This window comes from Cyprinodon tularosa, unplaced genomic scaffold (genome assembly GCF_016077235.1).
Source record: "Cyprinodon tularosa strain WSP-4 unplaced genomic scaffold, ASM1607723v1 ctg473, whole genome shotgun sequence".
Taxonomy (NCBI): Eukaryota; Metazoa; Chordata; class Actinopteri; order Cyprinodontiformes; family Cyprinodontidae; genus Cyprinodon; species Cyprinodon tularosa.
In genome coordinates this window covers 889,741-913,817 of record NW_024039200.1, presented here as the reverse complement: position 1 = coordinate 913,817, position 24,077 = coordinate 889,741, and the positions used below count along the sequence as shown (strand labels likewise).

General features: G+C 39.5%; 1 protein-coding gene across 2 annotated transcripts in view; it reads left to right on the top strand.

Annotated features, from left to right (window-relative positions):
• The window catches only part of LOC119794259 (TLE family member 5-like), a 50,081-nt gene that overhangs the window by 23,113 nt on the left and 2,891 nt on the right, over positions 1-24,077 (top strand). For both annotated transcript variants that reach the window (XM_038301720.1, XM_038301719.1), the window contains exons 2-5: positions 1,661-1,749; positions 5,999-6,062; positions 14,418-14,462; positions 23,675-23,737. In XM_038301720.1, coding sequence (XP_038157648.1) covers positions 1,661-1,749; positions 5,999-6,062; positions 14,418-14,462; positions 23,675-23,737 — 261 coding nt within the window. The remainder of the gene's footprint in view (positions 1-1,660; positions 1,750-5,998; positions 6,063-14,417; positions 14,463-23,674; positions 23,738-24,077) is intronic.

The following is a 24,077-nucleotide window of genomic DNA, read 5'->3' as shown; positions in this document are numbered from 1 at the left end:
GGCCCTGTGTGGCAAAGACCCATATAGCTGAGTTGTTGTTTGTTGAATTTAGTCCAAGCATTAATGGCTTTAGAGATAATGGAACAGGTTTTCCTGCTGAACAGGAGAAACCTTTGTCTCCAAGCAACGCTTTGCTTTGCATGGAATGGAGGCTTTCCTTGTGTGGGGTCAGCCTGGTAATATTATCTCCTTCCATGGCATTTAAAGGACTAATGGCTCAGGTCAGTGTTTGTCACAGCAGTCATTGTTAAGTTAAAACCCTAAGTATAATTAAATTTCCCAAATGAAAATGTAAGTTGGATAGCCACAATAGAAACAATATTTTCTGTACATTGAAAACTTAAATACATTTATTAGTAAAGGATTATTAGATACAGCTGGAAATTATTCAGAATTTATATAAAATTTTAGCAACATCAAAAAACTGTGTTTATTATGACTTAGTTATTATAAAGACAGTTTTTCCCAATCACGTGAACCATTATGCAATTTACTAAAAAATGTTGAGATTTAGTCTGAGCATCTTGTGTTTGCTGTGCTCTTTGCAGCCACTGCTGCCTGGAATTTGTGGTGTGAACAGAATTACAATAAGGGTTAAGAGCTGCATCCAGGATAAGTGATTGATGTTGATGTAACTCACTGTGAGGCTGAGACTGTGTATGATATCCAAGATTAAGCTGCAACGTGTTTAGAGTGACAGATAACGAGTCGGATTGTATATGGTTTGAAATATCCAGAAGTAATGAAGCTGTAATTGCATGAGGAGTCTGGTAACTAAATAATATAATTGATCTGGCTAAATTACCATCTTACTTGCTCTCCTTGTTCTTTACATTAGTCTTTTTTCACTTAAACTGGATTTTAAATTGTAGGTTTTATTCATTTATAAAGTGACAGAAAAAACAACTGGTCCTTGTATGTTTTATTTGCTATGCTTGATGTTTTTGGAATCGCAAAGGTGCCATTTGGGTTCAAACCAACAAATCTTAAGCATATTGAATCTTTGTGATTAAAAACACCAACAATATTTAGGTATTAAAAGGACTTTGTGAATTTTAGTGGTTGTGTGGATTAATAATAATTGAACTTTTATGATCTCACTTTGGAGAAATTTACCTCTGCATTTTACCCATCTCCTTGGGGAGCAGTGGGCTGCCATCGTTGGGCGCCCAGGGAGCAGTGTGGGGTTAAGAGTCTTGCTCAGAGACACAAAGTGGCAGTCTGTGGGAGTGGGGCTCGAAATCAGAACCTCAGGATTTCAAGCTCTATGCCCTCACCACTACTCCCCAGCTTCTTCATTTCAGATCCGAGGCCGGTGTTGTGGCTTAGATAATTTGCCGATATCGATATTGATCCGATACGATACTGGTATGTGTCATACCAGCTTCACTTACTAATTTTATACTGTTAGAAGGTGGATGTAGACTTGATCAAGCAATATTAATAAAACGTTTAACAAAAGTCAACAACAAAATGTATGTATGAATGCAACTGATCCATGCCAGCCAAAAAAAAACCAATATCAGTTTTTGGCCTGATATCAGACTGATATCTGATATTAATATGGGATCGGGACATCCCTAGTGGTAAGGACAGTTTTCTGCAGCAGCTTCTTGCATTATTTGTCTCACAATTGACCTCACGTCTTTGTTTTTGGCAGGCCTCATCGCAGCAGCTGAAGTTTACGACCTCTGACTCCTGTGACAGAATCAAGGATGAGTTCCAGTTTCTTCAAGCACAGTACCACAGGTAACCACATTCACATAAACGTTTAGACTTATGACACATACACCAGCTTTAGAGATATAGGTTTTTTTTTATTTTATTATATTATAAAACATTTTAAAGGTGCTCTGTGGCTATAATGTTGTCATTTGATATAGATATTATTTGTTTGTGATTTGATCAAGTTTGAACATTACTTGATATCAAATCTACCTGGTCTGAATCAAGTTGCTGGTACTCTTTGTTTTCTGTAATAAAACCCTCTAAGTAAACATACAAAATCAAGCTACAGTAGGAAATGCATACGTTTTCTCCTTTTTTGTTCCTCCATCTTGAAATGTGTCCAGATCAAACCTGATGGACGAAATAAAAAAACAAACAAAAAAAAACAAAACCTATCATAGTTACTTGCCGGCTTTGCAGCTCCTTCAGAACGGACCTGGAGATTGTGTTACAGCTACAGGAACAACCCCCATGTTGATCTACGTATCTATAATACAAATATGAAACCTAAAGTAAAACATGGTAATGGCAGCATCATGCTTGGGTAATCTTGCTCTCCTTGCTGCTTGAATTTATTTTCAATTACATCAAAAGAAAAGTTGTGTTTTTGCCCTCAAACAGATTGTAAATTAAATTGAAAATGGTAATATTAATATATTCACTCTGCCTATTTAAGGATTTGGTTAGAAAATTAGTTAAATTAGGCCACTAGTTTCCAAACTTTTCCTGGTGGACTCCCCTTTATTTAAATACACTGAGGGTTAGACATGGTTTGAAGTTGAATGATTCTGGTTTGGATTCTGATTTCTCGCTTTAATTCTGATTCTTTTAAGAGGAAAAATCCTAAAAGGTTACATGTTATAAAAAAGCTTTGTAACCAGAGCCTCGTCTGGATGAAATGGTCTGCAGCTCTCAATGAAATTTGATTCCTTGAACATCTACCTTTGCATGAGTGTTACTATATAAATGATCAAGTAGTTATTTTCAACCATTGACCGATACAAATCTAGATATAATCCTTGATATAGGTTGAACATACATAGACAGGGATGCACGTTCTCTTGTAAATGAGACCTTGCCTCTCAATAGGATTGATCTGTGTAAGGAAAGGGGAGGTTATACCCTTAAACAGGATGGCCAATGTTTTCCATCTTACCTGTGTGATGGTTTAAGTTAGATATTTGAGAGTCTACTTGCACTAAGAGGTGAGTCGAACTGGTAAACTTACTATGATAAAATGTATTAAAAGCTCAAAGTGTTAACAAGTTTTAAAAGGAACGGGAATACAGCTTCTCTGCTGCAGGGATTTCTTAGGAAACACTTTTGACTCATTCACACCTAAATCAGGCTAGTTTTCCCCTGCCTACTGATCTCTCTGCACTGCTTAAATACTGCTACGTTTCCAGAGGTATAAGATTCCTCTAAAGTCCTGACCTTCATTCATCTGTTTGATAGCTGTTCAAGTGTACCACAGGGGCCACATCTCGGTAAGAAATCAACTCTGTCAGAAAAAGAAGCTTTGAAGCTCATCTTTCTTCCGGAACAGGTTGGTTTGTTCCTGTGTACCTGTACTCCCAGATGCTTCCAGAGGCTTGGCTCTGCCAGGAACAGTCACTCAGAGACACATAAAAGCTCTACGTATTCTGTGTAAAATTCCTGCTGGTTTCTCATCACTCTTATATGCGCAGGTTTCTGAGGCTGCAATAACGCCCTTTGTATCTTCTACTATGCCTTTGCTTTTGTTATTCCCATAACAGCGAGCAGCGCCGTTTAACCCTCTTTAGAGAGTCAGAGTGCAGTTGAAAGAATACCTCTTTTGTCTGAGCATACACAACATGCACTGCCTTTTGACTCAGGAGCAGGGTTGGGGTGGGGGGTCTGGGGAGCCACAAACGAAGCTTTGTAACGTTGTGCTGCTGCGCTTTGCTCCTCTGCTCCTGAAGACTTAAAGGTAAATGTACCGGAGGTGTTCCCCTGGGTATGGTAAGAAGCGTTGTAGCGTTTTTTGTCTTTCTCTCCCCCCACCCGAATACCTCCCACCCTCTCTCTTCTCCCCCGATTTCACATGCATAAATAGATCAGGGAAAACATAAATCAAAATAAAGATGACAGCAGGGGCGATTTAGAGACGGAAGAAACGGCAATAAAACTCAATCAAAGTGTCGTTTGAGAACGCCGTTGCAGACCCTGGGGCTGCTCAGCGGCAATCAGAGAAGGCACCGAGCCAATCCATGGTAGGTTGGCAGCCAGTTGTCATGACAACTTGTTATATGGCCTGTGCGTATAAGCTAGAATAGCAGAAAGATTTTTATGTAGGTGTCAAAAGCAACATTTTGGGATAGTGGACACTGCTCATTTATGCACTCAAAAAGGCAAAAAGGAATAAGCGTACTTGATAGAAAGGTTAATCCAGTCCCTATTTTAATATTGCTTAGAGAGTTGTCTGCCATGGCATGGGGTGATCTTCAAATCAACATTTTATCTATGTTGAACAGTAGTCACTTAGCCACATTTGAATTTTATTAAAATTATTTTTCTTTGTTTTTGTATTCTTACTGATTGTACGGGGTAGACAGGTGTCTTTATGCAGCTAATGAAATCAAACAGGTGAATCTAATTTAGGATACTAATTGGAGTGGAGGTGGACATTTTGAAGGCCGACTAACACGTCTTTGAGGTTCAGAATTATAGCTGATAGACAGGTGTTCAAATACTTATTTGCAGCTGTATCATGCAAATAGTAAAAAAAATTAATATATTGTGATTTATGCATTTTTTTTTCTTTTTCTTTTTTTAGATTGTGTCTGTCACAGTAGACATGCACCTACGATGACAAATTTCAGACTTCTCCATGATTTTGAAGCAGGAGAACTTTCAAAATAGCAGGGTGTTCAAATATTTATTTTCCTTACTTGTGTGTTTTTCTCAGACAGAATTTGCCTCAAACTAGGTAACTTAAAAAAAGACAGATTTTACTCCTATTATAGTGTTTGAGTGATTGTCAGAAAAATCACTCACAGTTCAATCGACAAGGAAAACCAAGGCATGAACAGACTTGACGTGGAGCTGCCAACAACACATGTAAAGAAATAAAAGCAGCCATTTACATTACAATGATTCAATGCATACTGGATTGAATTGTTCTAACTCCTAAGGCACTCCCTACCTTATTGGCTTTTTATTACATAGAAAAACACACTCCTGTTATTATATGGTTAGAAATTAAACAATATAATACATGTCACTAAACAAGTGAGTGTAATGTCAAGTCAAAGAAGTAAAGAAAACGTGATATATTTTTATAAATAAAAAATTTTACAGAAAGAAATCGTTTTTATTGTATAAATGTCATGTATCTGAATTCAGAAAAAAAGAATGAGCAGTTGATTTAATCTGGAAAGCAGAGATCTGTGTGGTTATTATAGACAGAGCACAGTGTATTGTGGATGAGTGAGCTCACATCATTGGCTGAGTGCAACACGATGTTCAGTCTGCCAGTTAAGACTATTTATGACTCAGCCAGCGCTCCCTGTAATCGAGCTGTCACTCGTGTAGACAGCTGAGAAGAACATCCCAGCATAAATATACACACCATCAAGCAGCTTGCAGACATATCTACAATCTAAACATTTCCACCATCTCTCAGCATATTTGGTTAAGCCTTGCAGATAATTTAGAATAGATGACAGCCTCTAAAGACTGGCAGGTTTTTCAGTCAAAAACAGTGAAGGGACTGTTTTTATTTGACAGTGTGGCTGACTTGTTGACACGCTCCCCTTTGTCACAGTGCCTCATATGACAACAACACTGACTTGATTGCAGCTAATGGCCGTCACTGGGTTCGGGTTACAGGAAATACTGTAGCACTCCTCCAAGATGTTTTACCTAATCAGCTCTTCTCTGCACGAGGAAATAAACATCTGAGCTAGACTCTAGATTTCAAACCAGAACTAGTTGAACCCGGTTCTGCCAATCAGCACCTGTCAAACTCAATGAAAGGCTCCTACTGGCTTCCAAAGGGAATGATGATGGTGATCTAAGTGGCAAAGTTGATGTGGATTATTTGGGTGAAGAAGATGATGAAAATGCACTGGTAATGATGAAAACCAAGGAGAGGGATTTGGTGATGAAAGTAATGACAGTGGTGAAAGAAAATGAAATGGCTAGTGATGATGAAGGTGGTTTAAAAGATACCTGGTGTCTGCACTTTAGATGAAGGACTGCCAAGCTGAACATGGAGCTCAGATTTTGTCCCTCTCTCTTTCCCCAGTTTGAAGCTCGAATGTGACAAGTTGGCGAGTGAGAAGTCAGAGATGCAGCGCCATTACATTATGGTAAGTTAACCTGTGTATAAGTATGCTGCAAATCTATGTCTTTACATTTAACTGTCACTTTTACCTAAATTTGTTTAAATACCTTCCATGATTTGTTGTTTTCTTTCCTTGCAGTTTGTTATTCCATATAAAAGCTCAAATATATAAAAACTTTGTGGTTTTATTCCTTTTCAGTTTCTGGATTTACACCACTTAGCCAAAAGAAATATCCATATGCATTCTTGATTCTATTGTGAATATGTTGGCTTTTTGAGTCCTAACTCATTGATGGAGTAGATGCCAATGGAACAGTATTTTTTCCTTTTATATTGGGACTAGGGGTGTAAATCACATCCATCATGGCGATTCGATTCAGTATCGATTTCCTGATCCAACGATTTAATTATTTTCGATACTCAAGAATACACCACGATGCGATTCGATTCAATTAATCGGTTAATTTTATTTTATTTTTTTAATTAATTTATTTTTTTTTACTTACACCTTACAGGCTAAACAAAGTTTCAAGTTTGAAATAAATCAATGAAAGCTGTAATATCGTTATGCATTTTTTTTTTTTTAGAAACAACAGCACATAACAGAAGTAGAAAAGTTGCATCAAAAAATACTGCACATAATCAGTGCAATGAGTGCAATGCAATACCTCGGCTCCAGACGTCCCCGCCCCCTCCACAGACGCTCCGCTGCACCTCTCCCAAATTGTAGCTGACCGCAAACAGTGCCGCAGACAGGAGGCCAGCTTGTTTTGTTTTTATGACCGAAATTGCGGAAAACAACTCGTGAAGTTTGACCCGCTAGAAGAGTGAGGTGCGCGAGAATGCTGGGACCCTTTTTCCACCTGGATCTCCGCTCTTTTTGGCCCTCATGTCCCTCCGTCGTCAGTCTAAACTCGCCCCCACCTCCTCGCCGCCTCGGCCGTATCTAGACCGACAGCATGTAGCACAGAGCATGCTTCCATATTGAGCATAATTTAAAAATGTCTGTGTCAAGCTTAATGCAACACACTGGTGCAGGAGTATAACCAGGAAGTGGGGTAGGACGGCAAAATAGTTTTAGCGCCACCGCAGCACGGGAGGGAGAATTACGCCCAGGAGCAAATGGATAAAAATAGACCGGAGGAAAAAAAAAACATGAATCGATTCTTTTGCGGACGTGTCGATGCATCGGATCGTCAGCTGTTGGATCGATGCATCGACACAAAACGATTATCATTTATACCCCTAATTGGGACCCCACTGTCGTCTCACAGACAGATTTAACACCCCACTTGACCAACCCATAGTGCCAACATGCTTTAAGTCTGAAGGTCTCAGAAAAGCCTCAGGTCACCTCACTCAATGATTACCGGCCTATCTTACTGACTCCTATCATGAAGTCCTCCCAGCGCCGCGTGTCCCAAGCCTGTAACCTCATCACTGAAACTCTGCATATTTGCACCATACATATTTAATGCTCTGAACTTCCATATCAATGCATTTTTTTGCACCTTGTTTTTTTCTCCCACACTGTTTACATTTGACCACTGCTGCAGTTTAAGGAATGGAAATGTTATGAAAGCTGTACAAAACAAAATTTTGTTCTGTGTTAAAGGAATAGTACACCCAAAACATGATTAGCCTTCATTTTCTACTCACCCCCATGCTGAACAACACTCTGGAGTACTTTTTTGATATCTCAAATGCATCTGGAGATCTGGGAGGCTTCTTGCTGTCTGCTGACATTCAAATAATGGAGGTCTATGGTGCCCGAGGCAGACAGGTCCATAAAAGTCCACAAAAAACGTGTCAATATTCGTCAATCCTGCTCGTCCAATGTATTCCAAGTGTCCTGAGTGGGTAGCATCCAGAATTTACTCGAAATGAAGTCATGCGCACTTTCATCTGGTTTGGTCTGCCCCGGTTTCCGTAGCGTCGTGAACTCGCAGGCGCGCGCTTTCAGGAAATCCTATACACTACTGTTTATGCTCTAAAAACATTCTAAATTACTTCGTTTCGAGTAAATTATGGACGCTACCCACTCAGGACACTTGGAATACATTGGACGAGCAGTATGGAGGAATATTGACACGTTTTTTGTGGACTTTTATGGACCTTTCTTTCTCGGGCACCATAGACCTCCATTATTTGAATGTCAGCAGACAGCAAGAAGCCTCCCAGATCTCCAGATGCATTTGAGATATCAAAAAAGTACTCCAGGGTGTTGTTCAGCATGGGGGTGAGTAGAAAATGAAGGCTAATCATGTTTTGGGTGTACTATTCCTTTAATTGTGTGTATACAAAATTACAATAAAATTTGTCTAAGTCTGTAAGACTCAAAGCGGGTGAAAAGTGGGTGCTAAGAATGAAGCTTGTGAAGAAACCTATTTGTGTCAAAAACAAAACAACTTGCCAAATTATGGACCCAACTTTACCTCTTAGCTCTACAGACACAGCCCCTCCTTACCTTCATTATGGTTTACCTGGTAGCTGATGTTACTTTCACATGAAACATTTGGACTGCTTTTTTACAATCCCAGAGCAGCCCATGTGAACCCATCCCAGACCCTGAAACAGAACAAAGAACAGTAACCTGGCCCAGTTAGAAATATTGATCTCACTATGGTTTATCTTGACCCTGGAGCAGTTGGCTTGCAGTGAATATGTGAGCTGGGTCATTGCAGCAAAAGTTAGCAAAGAGAATGTGAAGAAATAGCAGTACATTTGAGAAGAAGAGCATCGCCCCTGGAAAAGATATGTCTAACTTTTGCAATATTCTGAGATTAAAGACGACATTCTAAAAACCGTCTCCAGAGATGAAATGGTTTGAAAAGGTCTCGCTGGGCTATATGAAATAATGAAGAGGTGGAGGCACACAAATAAATTTTAAGACAGAGATGGCAACAGAAACGCCATGAGACAGACTTTTTCCTTTTTCTTTGAGCTTTGTGCAACACTGGAGCAATACTGCCCTAGAAACATTCTTTTGTAACTGCATGACAATGTTAGGCCGGGTCTGAACATCTCTGTTTAGCAGCAAACTGCTCTGAAGATTTGACTTTTCTCACTCTTACCAATCCCTGGACAAAACCAGGAGTGTTAATTGCCCTGAGAATCAAAGCAGTTGTTCTTGTTTATCTAATATTTAATATGCAAATACCATCGAACAATCTTTGCAAATTTTTTTGTCAAAATACAGAAGCTTGTTTTAGAGGGAATTGTCTAAGGATGTTGATGAGCCCTGATATTAGCTAAAGTTGGCTGATGCTACTTATGATTTTAAGCCTCCCATAGTCTAAATCTTAGATGATTGAGGTATTTCAAAGGCATTTTAACGCTTCAGTTTCTGCAAAAGTTAGGTGAGGATAAGCTATCATCTGTTTACATGTGTGAAATTTTCTCCCCTTCTGGGGGGAAAAAGGAGAAAATGAAAAGGCTAAAATGTTAAGCCTTTCAACTCCAACCTGGCCCTGCAATGAATAAGTTTACTTAATGTATTATTTATTAGTAGTTATGCTAATAATGGCAAAAAATCTTTGTCTTGAGATATTTCTATAGCTTAAACAGACTTCATTTCAGCAGTAGAAACATCACAAGGATGACCAGTGGAAACGGGCACTTTAGCACATCATCCTAAGTAGAATTTCACAGGTTCTTAAGCTTATTAAATCTACAACAATCTCAAAACTTTTTCCCACCCACATTTTTATAAAGTGGTATTTTGTGTAGAATTTTTGATTTAACACCATTTGGAATAAAGCTGTTCTTGTGTAAGACTTCCTTAAGGGGACTTAAAACAGGCTGAACACTAGGGGTGAGTATTGGCATGTGTGTTGCGATACAATACATGTAACAATACTTGGGTCACAATACGATATCATGATATTGCAATATCGCTGTATATTTATTGCAATATTTTCCCCAACTATCAAAATGAAATGTATTGATGGAAAAAAAGCAAGTTTTGGAAAATGGAGCTGCCCAGCAAAACAAAAGGGCTCTAAGGAACTATCTACTCTTAGAGGTGGTGCAGGGTAGGTGCAGAGGTAGCCCATTTTCCCCTCATTGATTTTAGGTAAATATTTTTTTAATCAATATTAGGAACTGAAAGTTCAATAATATATTGGGCAACTGAAAATCACAATATATCGCCAAATTGATCCCCCCCCCACTAAGCAGTATGGTTGAAATATTTTTAGTTGACTTAAATTTGAACTTTTTGAAACCTTGGTTTACCTGCTTCAAACTCCTTCCAGTTGGAGCCAATCACTTTACCACATAATGGCTTAGATTATAGATGGGAAATAATTTTCCTTGGTCTAGACTTCAATTATTAAATAGTATCAATCATTGATTTTCTGGTTCACTAGTATCCCTTGCTTTAGCAACTGCTGATGGCCGTCTTTCCATTTAGGAACGACTTTTCACTAGAGCTGCAGCATATATTCCTGTTTTTACAGACACGGGTTAGACTTTTCCAAATTAGGATATTTTCACTGTATTTATCCCTTTACCAAACATCCAATACCAAGTGTTCACTTATAGCCTTATACTGTTTCCACCGCTCTGTGGAAGACTGTTGGAATGAAATAATCACTTCTATTTACGTCACCGGTCAGTGCTTGTAATTTTCAGGGTAAAATGTGTATCTAATTGAGGGTTAGTCATTTCTCATCAAATCCTTTCATTTCCCCTGAGTACATCTCCTCCCGTCTTTGTCTCGCCGCACACACACCCAGACACAAACAGGTTTACTCACAAACCGAGATGTGCTTGCTTGCTCTCTGCTCCACCTCCGGGCTAATCTCATTGTTGCTAGCCATAGCTGTGTTGCCATCTGATGTTTTGCCTCTAATTGATCCTCCGACTAGCTTTAATCTTGTCTAATCTTTGCTGCTGCGCTGATCCCTCCATCATCAGCAGGCCAACAGAGACACAAAATGCAGATGCATTTGCTGTGTCTCTTAAGCACACATGAGTACATACAGTTTATTGTACAGTACTCATTATCAGTCTTCCATACAGCACATAGCCACAAGAAAGATGGTTTGTGTATTCTGTTCTACCTTGTACGATCAGTAATTATTGGTCATTTATTATTGATGAAACATTTTCAGCCTTTAGACAGCTTAAATGTGTCTTTAGCCAAACCGAAGAAAATTACCCTGACTTTTCTTCTTCTTCTTTTTTACTCTGGATTAAAATTATGCTTAAAAGCCAATTTATGCTTTGTATGCATAGCCTCTGCCACCATCAAATCTGAATCTGTGCGCGTAAAATCTTTACTTACTTTATACTTTATTGATCCCAAAGTTAATTTAAATGGGAAAGTAACATATGTGCTTTTTTTTACTAGTTGAACATGTTGACCACTGTAAACAGGTAGGGAGGGAGTGGATGGGATGCACGCACGCTCCCACTTTGTGGAATCCAAGAGCTATGGCTGGATAACGTTTGCTTCCTGCAGCATTTCTGTCTTTGCAGGATCTAAAACGTTTATCTTGCTTTGGGGATGGATCAGAACTTTAAACAGAACGTGTTGTTGGTTAAGACAGTTTTTGGATACAGATCTGTCCTGAACCATCTTCCTAATTCCTAGCTCCAACTGTTTATATAGAAATGAAACTGGAAATGCAATATTTCAGAATGCCACCCAAACACCCCTTCAATCCATCAGTGGCAGGCCCATTCTTGTATCCCCAAGGCGACCTCCCCTCTCCTCCTCTAATAGCATATCAGGTTGCCCCACTCCCCCCATCCAATGGCAGCACCTCCATTTCCCCAGTGCTGTAATTACTTTAGGGAGCTTCCGCGTGGGCAGCTACGCAGAATACAGTGTGTCTCTGTGTGGGTGTGTATTGAGATCAGTGTGTGTGTACTTGCATTGGTACACAAGACCCTGTCAGCATGAGATTGCACAGAAAACGACAATGGTGCACGTGTGAAAGGGCAATTGAGGTACATCAGTGTGTGTGTGTCTGCATGAGAGAAGGAAGTGTGTTGTTTGTTTTCCAGTGACATAAGCAGACCCCTGCAGACAGAGTGGGTGATTAACAGGGTTGACGCCTGGAAGGTGGCCCTCTCATTAACACTGAACGCACATACAGTTTCACACAAAAGAGGCTCTTTTTCTGCTGCCTGCTTTTGTTTCTCAGCTCTTTTTTTCTCCTCTAAATATGCTTGTAGTATTTAATTTTTTTTTATGTTGAACATAAAGATTTGAAACAAGTCCTGTTCTGTATAGAACCTTTTATGGTGACATATCTTTTGATTATATATTTTCTGTATAATGATATATGTTAAGTATTTTACAGTGATGTCATTCCTGTCAGGATTTTGATTCCCTTGGCAATACTATCAAGAGATGTGTATGAAAAAATAAAAGTGTTTTAAAAATAGCTTGGTGTATGGATATGTAATACATATTTGAATAATACCAAGAATTTAAATTTGTATAAAAATAGATGGTAAAATTTTTTCTGTGAAGAAATACATTTGGAGACTCCAAATTTTTCCCAACTTAAAGCGTCTGAAACTGCAAATCGGTACATCACATCTGCTGCCTTGTTTAGAACATTGTTACACAGCTACATTGAAGATGTTAAGTCTTTCCACAGACCTGAAGAAACAAAGCTGTAGTAGCTTTAAAGATATCTCAAAATAGTTCCTAAGTGCAGTACAGGTCTTCGGGTGAAGGATATTCAAAACAGCTGCCAACATACCCATCCTGCTTCCAAAGCAGCTTTAACCTAAAAGTAGACTCAAAAATGTAAAGAAAAAAGGTCTCCAAAAACACAAAATTATCATCAAAACTAAACCGACGGACCATCGTCATACTTGTCCTCTTGAGATGCTGTGGAGTGGTGATGTTATAGGCTATGAAATAGCTGCATGAATGCTTCAATTGAGGTTATTTCAACCAAAGGCGCCAACATTAGGTATTATATTTAAGAATATGAATACAGACTTTCTTTTCTGCAAGTTTTTTCCCCCAAAAAAACTGGTACAAGCATGCATATCCTTTATGGCATTCTTATAACCTAACATACCAAATGTGCCAGTACAACCATTAGCCTAATTCACTGCCACTCTAAAGCCTGGGGATTTTAAAGCCTTGGTAGCATTTCCATGCTGAATGCGCGAGATGGAGGTAGGAAAGATAGGTAGAGGTAATCTGTGCTCGTAGCTCTGCTTCAGCAGCAGGATACAGTTGATTTTCATTTGACGGTGTGATTACCGATTGGAAGGTGTTTGTGAGAGTCCCTCATTACCCCCTGTATATTACACTACACAGGATACACCATGAAGCTCTAATTGGGCTCAATCCCCCCCCCCCCCCCCCCCCCCCAAAAAAAAACAACTATTTCACACGACTATGAAATCCTCCCAAAAAAGGCAAAGAAATAGAAGTGTACGCCCACTTTAAAGCCTTCAAAAGGTATGTGTTATAATGTTTTAGGTTAATGTAGGTATTATAAACTTATTTGCCATAGAAAATATATCTTGGTAATGACCTGACAAAGTACTTTCACTTTTTCTTGTAGAAACAAAGGTAAAATTATCTTAATCCTTAGACTGAGTTTTTGGTCTGAACCTATTTTACCTTTATATGCATGTGTATAAATATACATAGTTTCCCTTAGTTTTCACATTTGCATGCTGACACCACTGCATGTGGAGATTACGAGTTGGGTGTCTATTGGCTTGTGGGGATTCTTCTACAGCTTCTAGTGGATATGAATATATGCTTAAAATTATAAAGTCAATATATTCATTGCTTTTACATGTGGATTTACTTTATTAAATGACATTTTGACTGAACAGGTTTTTTGATTGAGCTGAGATTTAACTTATAATAACAAAGATAACTAATAAAATAAATAACTGTGTTAATCTGTTCTTATTGGTTATTTCAAAAGGAAGCATGCAGTCATAATGTGTTGCCAGATGCTGTCAGACTTTTTAAGCTTAGGGATGGAAGGAGGAGGTAAAGGGAGAACTAGTTGCTTATTACCTCCACCACTTATTACCACCACCTGTTGGACTGAAGGTGTAGTGCAGTTTCTGTAAGTCTTACTTTAAGGTATTAGGAAATTATGCTGAAGAATTAGAAGGCATTTCCATTACTTGGGAAATAGAAATCCTGTGACTTCAAATCCCCGGGCTCTCCTTGGAAGAGGGGCTATTATGGATATTATTAATTATAACAACTGCTCTGCAGTTTAAACTTTAAACATGTTCACTGTCAATGCCTATCAGCCTAATTTATTTGAGCACTTAGTTGTTGCATTAAATTGTTTGATGTGCTCAAAAGATTACCTGATTTATTGCTTGTGAACTTCATAGCTTTTTCTTTTTTTATTTCTCATTTCCTCTTTAGTACTACGAGATGTCCTATGGGCTCAATATTGAGATGCACAAACAGGTGAGTTTATTTTGAATTTAACTGTGCTTTTGCATTAAAGTTGTGGCTATTGTGTAATAGAATGACTTGCTTTCCTTGTACTTGGTATGAGTGTCCACACCTTTTAAAACTGTGGATGAAGCCTGATTTAGGCTGGAAGGAAAGAGAAGATGATGTTCATGCATCGGTTTATTCGGCCCCAACTGGAGGAGTAATTTATGCTCAACCTGTAGGTGGGAGTGAGTGATGGGCCTCCAAAGGGCCAGCCCTTATCAGTGACCTCGTCTCCAGCTGCACACACACACAAACGCACACAATCCCTATGACTGATTGAGCACACTGACAAGCTTATTGGCAGAATCCAGCACGTTTTGACAAATGGACTCACACACACGGAGAAAGTAGCAGCTTCCATGATTTAAAGAGCTTCACATTTATGCATCTTCACAAACTCAGATGCTGGAAGCCTAAGATGGAAACTGGTGCATGCTGGTCTCATACACACACCCATGCACACTAGCAAACAGAGCTGTGTCCAATGTCTTGGCTAGAATTCACAAGCACAAGTTGGGTCAAGCTTTTCTTGTGTGTTTGTGCATGTGTCCATTAGTCACTTTGTGCATGTGAAATTGTCTATTTGTTCTTGTGGTTTTGCATTGGCTATCTCTAAATTAAAATTTTAAATGGATGTGTGGGATGTTGCTGCAAGTACAAGTTTTAGCTTGCATGCGTGTTTCTGAAAGGGTGCCCTCTTTAATCGGTGCCTCAATTTATGTGTATTTCTGGCACGTGTTCAAGAATATCTGAGTGTTATTGTGTATGTGTTTCCCTGTTTAGGTGTGTGTGCGTGTGTCTGTGTGCGTAGTTTCTTTGTGCCCAGTGAGAGTGGGTGCAGCGAATGGCTAGTTCCATTAGAGCGTTGAAATTGAAGGGGATGTGTGGAAACGAGTGTCGAGGAGCATTCATGTCTGGGCCTATTGTGCAGAGCCAGTCTCCCCTCTCTCCTCCTCCTCATTCTCCTCTCTCCATCTCTATTTCTCTCCTTTTCTTTCTTTCTCATACATTGTGTGTTGTCTGGAGTTGTGCCCTCTCAATCACTTCTCAATTCAAAATATGCCTCTCCAGGCTTTTTGCTTTTTTTGCTCTGTTTCCTTTGAACATTTTCTTTTTGGAGAGAATAGGTCGAGTTGAGCTAGAAATTAAACTGGAACTTTGATAGAAATCTTTCTCTGCCTTTGTTTCTTTTTCCCATTTCAATGAATGAGAGAGACGTTTATTTTATTATATTTGATTGTTCCAGGGTTTAGACTAGAGATGCACTGATCCGATACTCAGTAATGACTGCGATATTGACTAATTAGCTGAATCGGATATCACATGAATTACACTGAACCAGCTTTTCAAAAATATGTATATATATTTTTTTTGTTAATATCATACGCGGCAATAAAGTTGAAGTGTTTTTGTTTACTACAATTCGATGTTAACTAGGGCTGCAACAACGAATCGATAAAATCGATAAAAATCGACTTTTAAAAGCGTTGGCAACGAATTTCATCATCGATTAGTTGTGCCGCGCGATTATTGCGTCATCCGCCGCGCCGTCATCACTGCCTCTTGACTGAAAGAGGAAGAAAAAAAAATATGGCAGAGCGAGTCAGCGCCGCAGGTGCAGTGTTGCCTACTCAGCGACTTTTCAGACCCCTCCAGCGACTATTTTTCAAAAAGGCGACTAGCGACAAATCTGGCGACTTTTTTCGGTGTCTTTGGCGGCTTTTGGAGACTCTTAGTGAAAGCATGTATCGTTCCTACTCTGCCGTGGGGCGCCTCCCCCACCCCAACCGCGTTTTCCCGCAGGAGTCCCTCTCAGCGCTGCAGTCAGAGCCTCAGCGTCCAGACTGCAAATGAAGCGCGCATGCACCGGGATTGACGGCGCAAATTGATCACAATAATTAAAATAGCCTGCGCTTTGTAAAGCGAAAAAAGTGATTACATGCAACTTTTTTCAAAAGAAATGAACATGGCACGGAACCACCATGTTTGTTTGGTTTTAAAGTGGGGAAACGTTACGTTAGTTTCTCAGGTAGCTCATCTGATGCTTTCCTTACCGTGTTAGTAGGTTACAGACAGTGATAAGGTTGGCTACTTATTTTACTTTTAATTTCATTTGAATTAGCTTAAGCAGCGTTTACATTTACTTTATAAATAAATTAACTTGCAAATTATCAGGGCAAGGCTTTTAAAGTTTAAATCTTCTGGCAAAGATAAAGTAAAGAAGATCCTGCAATTTATGGAAGTAAAGCAGAATAAAATCCAGCAAGATCAGTAATATGTCAATTAATTATATGCCACATTCCCATGTAAATATCTGTCTTTGGAGGATGTGTTTTTTTTAGCACCCCTAGTTCTCTCATTTTTATTCCAAATACAATTTATAATTTGAATCACAGGGCTATTTTTATCTCTATGGTTCAGTATTTTCTCAAGTAGCAACTTTAACTGCTATACTTTCCTGTCTTAAAAGGCAGAACTCCTCTAGTCTAAAAAAAAAACTAATTTGTTGAAATGGGGGGGCCTATTGTTTGAACCCCTTAGGGGCTTTTTTTGCGCTGATGCGCTGATGAATCAAAGTAGCCTATATTTTGTGGATGTACAGCTACATTTCTCATGTAAGTTTGCGTAGTTTTAACACAAACATTTATTTTTCATATTGGACCAGTACAGTTAATGAGCATCCTGTACTTGTGTGCTTGTTTGTTCTGTCTAAAATATTTATTTTGGAATAAAGAGGTTAATATAAAAAATATTTTTTGTCCGATTCATCGATTAATCGAAAAAATAATCGTCCGATTCATCGATTTTTAAAATAATCGTTAGTTGCAGCCCTAATGTTAACATCAGCAGTGCTTAGCGCCGTCATCACGCACAGCAGCTGGTGATTTTAAAGAAACACAGCAACATGGTGCAAGCACCAGACCAGGTCTGCTCTTTTGTTACAGTTCAAGCACAAAAATAGAGAAGGTTGTGATAAAGATAAATAAATTCAAAACCTGAAACTTACATTAACACCTTCAAAAGCACCATCCGAAATAGCATCCCAAGCTTGGAGTGTAGCCGGCTACTATAACAAAGCAGATAACTTTGGTGGAAGCATTGCACAGATGGGAGAAGCTGCTGACCGGCTGCATTTAGGGAACAGACATAACAGAGAAGGTTATGAGGTTTATTTTGGATTTGCAGCAATTCTCTGTTGTTGATAATAAAGGATTCTGTTGCCTACTTGAACATCTTGAACCAAGGCACAACTAACCATCTCTAAAATATTTTTTCTGAGACCGCTCTGCCCTGAACTGTACAATAAAGTTGCAACGTATATCGAAGAGAAGGGTGTAACGCCAATGAGCTTCACCACAGACATCTGGAGCTCTCAGACATTAGACTTTAACCCATTTAGGCCTAAAACGCCTGGAAAAAACACCTTAAAAACCTATGGCCGATTTTAAAAAATACCCCTAAAACCTGAAGTTTTTCTGTAAATTCAGCAACTGTGTCAACGCCTAAATTATTGATATCTCAGCTTCTGTAGCAGATAGAACTCAAAATATATTTTATCTTTGAAATTCTTCCAAAAAAAAAAAATGTGAAAAGCAGTAATCAAAAAAAAAATTCAACCTTTTATTTTTTCCATATGTGATGATGTCTTCATTGAGAATGTGCAATATAAAACGTTTTCAAAATAAAGAACAAACATTACATAAATAACTATCTGATGATTACTTATTAACAGTATTATTATGCATAATAATGCATATGTCTGTGTTATAAATTGCTTACAACTTACCTCCAGATGGCCACAAATCTGTCCCGGGACATATTTTGGGGGAACTGCGTCCTGAAGAGAGGTTTACATACACAGCCCAATAAATGTCTTCATCTCCGTCACAGTCACGGGTGACCACTTTGCCATCTTTGCTCTTGTTGGAGTTTGGTTTGTTTGGTCACTGTACCTATTCGTCTCGGTAACAAGATGCATCCAAAGTTCTTCATTAAAAATATGCTCAAATGCCTGCAGCGGTGTGGCGTCTGCAGGCAAATCAACTTTCACTCCAGGTGTGCGGTTGAAAACACTCCGTGCATTGCGGTGGTAGTTCGATTGGTTCAGCGCGTTCAAAGTCATCATTTTCATCTATACCGTCATCAAAGCCGACACACTCCTCAAAATCACTGCCTTCCGACAACTCTTCTCTGTCAAACTCCTCCATGTTTGCTTGAAAAAAACTTCTTTCTTCTTGCTTGACTTATATGCTCTCCCGGCGTCAATGGTAGAATGACGCAACAGCGCCCCCGGCTTGAATGGTAGAAATGCGGTAATGCTTTCCCGGCCTAAATGGGTTAATGTTTACTGTTTGCTAACAGACGAAAGTTATTCACCTCACAGCACAATACTCCAGATGAAAATCTTCCACGCATCACACCTTGGAGTAGCCTAGTAAACTAGCCCCAACCGCCAGCGGCCAAAATCATTTTTGCCTGCGGATTTGGATTAGCCTCGATCAATGCCCCAGGCCCTAGAACTGCCGGGCCAATCACAACAAAGAGATGTGTTTTGAATTCCTGGATGCAAAGCGGGCGGGGTTTTGAGGACGTGGCGACAAAGCTGCGCAACGCTGGAGAAAGCACAACAAGGAAGATGGCAGCAACTATTGAACAGTAGCCTGCACTGCAGCAGCAGCAGCTTTCAATGGAACGCTCCATTGAAAATTAAGTTCTCTTTTCAGTTGCTGATGTTTAATAGAAGTAAGTTTTAAGATCATTTGAGGCGAGACTATTATACTTTAAAGCTTCACCATATTGTCCATTTATCGATTTAATGCATCATTTAAAAAACTATTTCCATAGTTGAGAGGACCGTGGCAACCAGCGGACCTCCGAGGCTAAGGGCAGCCAGGGCGAACCGCAGACTGTCTGCAGCGGTCCTCTCTCAGCATAGTTGTGTATGAAGCACCGCTGGCTCTGATGGCGATTTTTGACTCTGCTTTGGAATCAGTTTTGGAAAGATTAGACTTTGGGTTTTCATTGAAACCTGAGCAGAAAGAGTCTCTAAGCTCATTAATTTTTGAGAAGGAAGTATTCAACGTTTTACCGACAGGCTGTTTGTTTATACTCCCCCACCAGCTTTCTGTTGTGCTTACTACGTCACAGTCAATTAGTTGCACTCATTGGTCAGAGCGTTGGCCAATAGGCACAGACAGCGGTTTGAAAAACAACAGGTTGTTCTTATCAACAATCTTCCAATGTCTCATTCATCGGGGCCAGACTAAATTACACATTTAATCTCACATTTAGTCTGGTTTATCAGGCTAACCTTGGAGATTATTTTGGCTGCTATAAAGGAAAAGCTTGATCTGTAGCTAATTTCATTGACAAAAGTTCACATAAGGTTTATCATCAGTAACATTAAATAAGCCATGAACACTGTGGGAGTGTGCAGCTTGGGCTGCTTTGCTTCATACCCTGCAGCCAGTAGTCAGTGAGGGACTGTCACAGAGTGTGAGTGATACCATTGCGCACGCTGCTGGAAGATTGTGGGACATTTTAAACATTACCCAGTTGCGTATTTATTCCAGCCATCACAGTGCTCAAGCGCATATTGGCTAAGGACATTAGAACAATGAAAACAACCCTGCTACAAGCTGTTCACAAACCATCCAGCAGTGTGGAGCCAAACCCCTGTACGCTCTTGCCACATTGCTGGATCCGAGAAATAGACATGTGAGATAGTTAACCGTTATGTTCTGTTTTGGATGATGATAGGCTCCGCTATGCTTTACAGTAACTTACATTTTAGTTATTAGTGTGGCTTGTTGCATTTTTGTTTTTTAGTTCATTTGCAGTGGATTTCTAGAAACGTGCACCTGTTCACTTCTGTTTATCATACTTTATTGCATAATATGTAATTTCTTAAACCTTTCTGCTAGTGGTGAGAACCCAAGATAAGCAGGGAATTACTTAGTTTTCTTACAAATATTGCTGTGATGTCTGGATCTCAGAGGCAGAGCAACATCCTCTGCAACAACAGCAACTCTCCACATTCGGAATTTTACCTGAGTAAGCGTTTAAGAACCATGCAGACTTTGAAATGGTGTAAAGTGGACATTAAGATTAACTTTGAATGTTTTAAAACATTAAATATTTTCTTTTTTATTGTATAAAACCATGTTGGTAAAGGTCTGCAATACTTGTTTGAAGTACAGTACGGCAGTGCCTCCTGAAATGCTGTAAATTTAAAAATCTCTTTCATAAAGAATTTAGTGACATGCATCTGTTTTGAATTTAGCTCTGGTATTTAGAATAGCAGAGGAGGGATCATTTTGAGTTTCCATTTTAGAATGATGATGATGAAAATAGATGACTTATCTATTTCCATCTGGCTGGAAGGGGTTCCACATGCTTCAAATATTGAAGGTCTTCTGAAGATGAAACCAGAAAACAGCGGAAGTCTGTTTAGTGTTACAAATGTCATGGCTGTCTTACTCATTTCCTTTAAACACTTTTTAGATCAGCTTCAGCATATTGTTTTTCTCCTCTTCAGCTTCAAAATGACTAAAGATTAAGTCATTTAAAATGACTGAAACCTCAGTGAATGACAGAAGCAGATCCAACAACTGTTACCATGTAAGGAGAAAAATAATTTATGACAAATTGTCCAGTTATGAGTTGCTATAAAACATTGTTTTAGCTTTTCTTATCTCAGAACAAAGCCTTCTTGGTAATTAAATGCTCTAATAGAGCTAAAGGAACACTAAAAAGATGCAATTCAAGAGAAAGCAGCAGTCGGAGAGAAATTTATGAAGGAGAGGCCTGAGGGAATCGATGAGGCAAGAAAACAGAAGCATAGCAGGGAAAAAAAAAAACAACAAAAATCTAGGGAGTACAAAGGGCGCTGAAAAGAGGAAGCTCCGAAGATGGCACAGAGTCCCGCAGAGACGATTTAAAGAGACGTTTTAGAGATGTGGGGGAGATTGTACGTGTAATGACGAGCGGAATAGGAATCGAGCGCTTGATGGGGAGCTGTGCTCTGCATGCCTAATGATTGCTAGGAGGCCCCCATCTCTCCTCATCCCGCTATGAATTAAGCTCTAACACAATTACTGCTGCTTTGCATATCTCAGACGGATTGGGTGATTACCAACCAAACGTGATAATAAACCTTCATTGAAGAAGGATGGGGGGATGTGCTGGAGGTGAAAGGGTCGGTGTGTGCCTGCGTCTGCGAATTTTATTTTGTGTTCATGTGTCTAATTGCCCACATTTCCAAGAGTTCTGAGGAGAGGCTTGAGTACATGCAATTTAATTAATGAGGTGAATGAATGGATTTAGACATGTCTTCTGTATTCGTAGATGTGAGATGCTGTGGATATTTCTCCATGTTTGGGAAGATCATGTCAAATGTTTCCTGTGTGTCCGTCTTTACTCTGAAGCAGTTTGCATTTAATCAGGAGCAGAAATGATTGATTGCTGGTATTTTTTGTTTTACTGTGTTCAACACGCAGGATCAAGACAGCTAAAAGTCACTCAATCAAGTAATCAAGTATTTGGACAATATTGCAAAAATATATCAATTTTCTTTAGAGAAAATTTAAATTTCTTCCACAGGTGTACCTAAATATGAAGTTCACTTAAAAATAGGGATTGCCTTCAGCTGCTGTTTCATAGTTTCTTGATTTTTAATCTGCAGCATGTTTATGGCGTTCTAATTGGTTGGACGAATGGCTTAACAAACCCTTTTTCCCCTGATTTTCCCTAATCTCCGCAGTTCTACAATTACTATTCAGCATGTTTTAGGACATTATTCCTACTGTGACTTGGTCCTATCAGTTTTTAGGGCTTTTTAATGACAGTATAAAGAGTTGTGCAAATAGGGAAGTTAATGTCTTTAAAAACTGCGGCCTTCATGCTCATTGATAGTCTATATATCAGCTTGATTTCAATGTCACTGACAGCTTCAGCATAACCAGTGTTTATGCTAAAATATGCTGGACAGAGCCCTGGGGCAGGAGCCTAGATGTCAGTCAAAGGGCTGATATGTGTACAAAGCGTAGCAGGCTAAATTTTTGCGTAGAGAGGACAATTTTGTATGTAGCATCCCTCTACGCTAAGATACACTGGTGAGAAACCTGACTGGCAGCTCCCTGCAGTTCTCAGTGTCCCACTTCTTCCTAGCTGATGTCCTCTGAGCTCACCTCTGTGCTTCCTTGTTTTACCACCAAGTCTCTCTGTCAACTTTCCTTCTAGAAAATATATATGGAGAACTCCTTTCTTTCTCCCTAATGTGTTAACTATAGTTGTCCAGTCATGGAGGTGCATCGTTGCCACCCAGATTCTGTCTCGACTCTTCTCTGAAAGTCACAGTTTTCCTCCTCTTTCAGATTCCACCACTTTGTCCTCTGCTCTGCCTTTGCCACGTTAACTTCTTTTGGCCATTTTAAAACCACTCTCTGCTTCTTTATGTACTCTAAACCTGAAGGCATGTTAAAGGTCTTTTGTTGCTTTGCTTTCTATTCTAGCCTATTTCTGTTTAGTTTTGTAGTTTATCCAGGCTTTTAGCCAAGAGTCCTTTAGTGCATGTGTATCTATGTTACCATTGAAGTAAGATTTATGTCTGACCTAGCAGAGTACTGAAACACCTATAAGGAACCAAAAATCCACCTTTGGTTATGACAGTGATGGTAAACCAGCATGAGCAAGAGGTAGGAACTGAAATTAAAGCAGATAAAGGGGAAGTAATCTCCCTAGTTTGCTTGTGTCTGCTTTGAATGTCATGGTGTCAAAATACCATCAACAAAAACTCAGGTAACTAAAGAGAAGCCCGTTTTATAGTTGTTGAGCCCTTCCTTACCTGAAAGCACCCTAATATAAAGCGCATGGATGGATGGATGGATGGATGGATGGATGGATGGATGGATGGATGGATGGATGGATGGATGGATGGATGGATGGATGGTGAAACACTGATTGTGATTCTGTGTTCATCATCATGGAGGACTAATGGGTCTAATTGGACTGGATTTATCTAGAACTTGCACCAGCAACAATCCAGAGTCTAAATTTGCCATTTATATTGAAACTTTAGGCAGATGTGAAGCAATTGGTCTTAACATGCAGCTGGAATCTTCATAGATTTTTATGCTTCTGCAAAAAGACAATAATAATCTTCCTTTTTTCCTCTCCAGGCTGAAATAGTAAAGAGACTGAATGGGATCTGTGCACAAGTCCTCCCCTACCTGTCTCAGGAGGTAAGCAGCATCTCTCTATCACACTCACACACCTCACCAACACACGGAGACAGTCATCAGCAGCCCTCTGACCCACTGAAATATTCCTTACATCCTGGAATGAGATCACCTTCATCCCCGCCTCATTACCTCCCCACCTCTGCGACCCCTCACTCAGCATCCCACTTTTCTCCTCCCGTCATTCATCATCTTTGGCTGCCTGTGTTCACTTCCACCTCACACTCCCTCTCAGCCTGCCCTAGCCTCCTCACCTCGGCTCTCCCCTGCCATATTTAATCTGTAACCTTCCTCCCAGTCCTCCCTTCCCTAACCTTATTTTTAAACCCCCCTCCACTTCTCG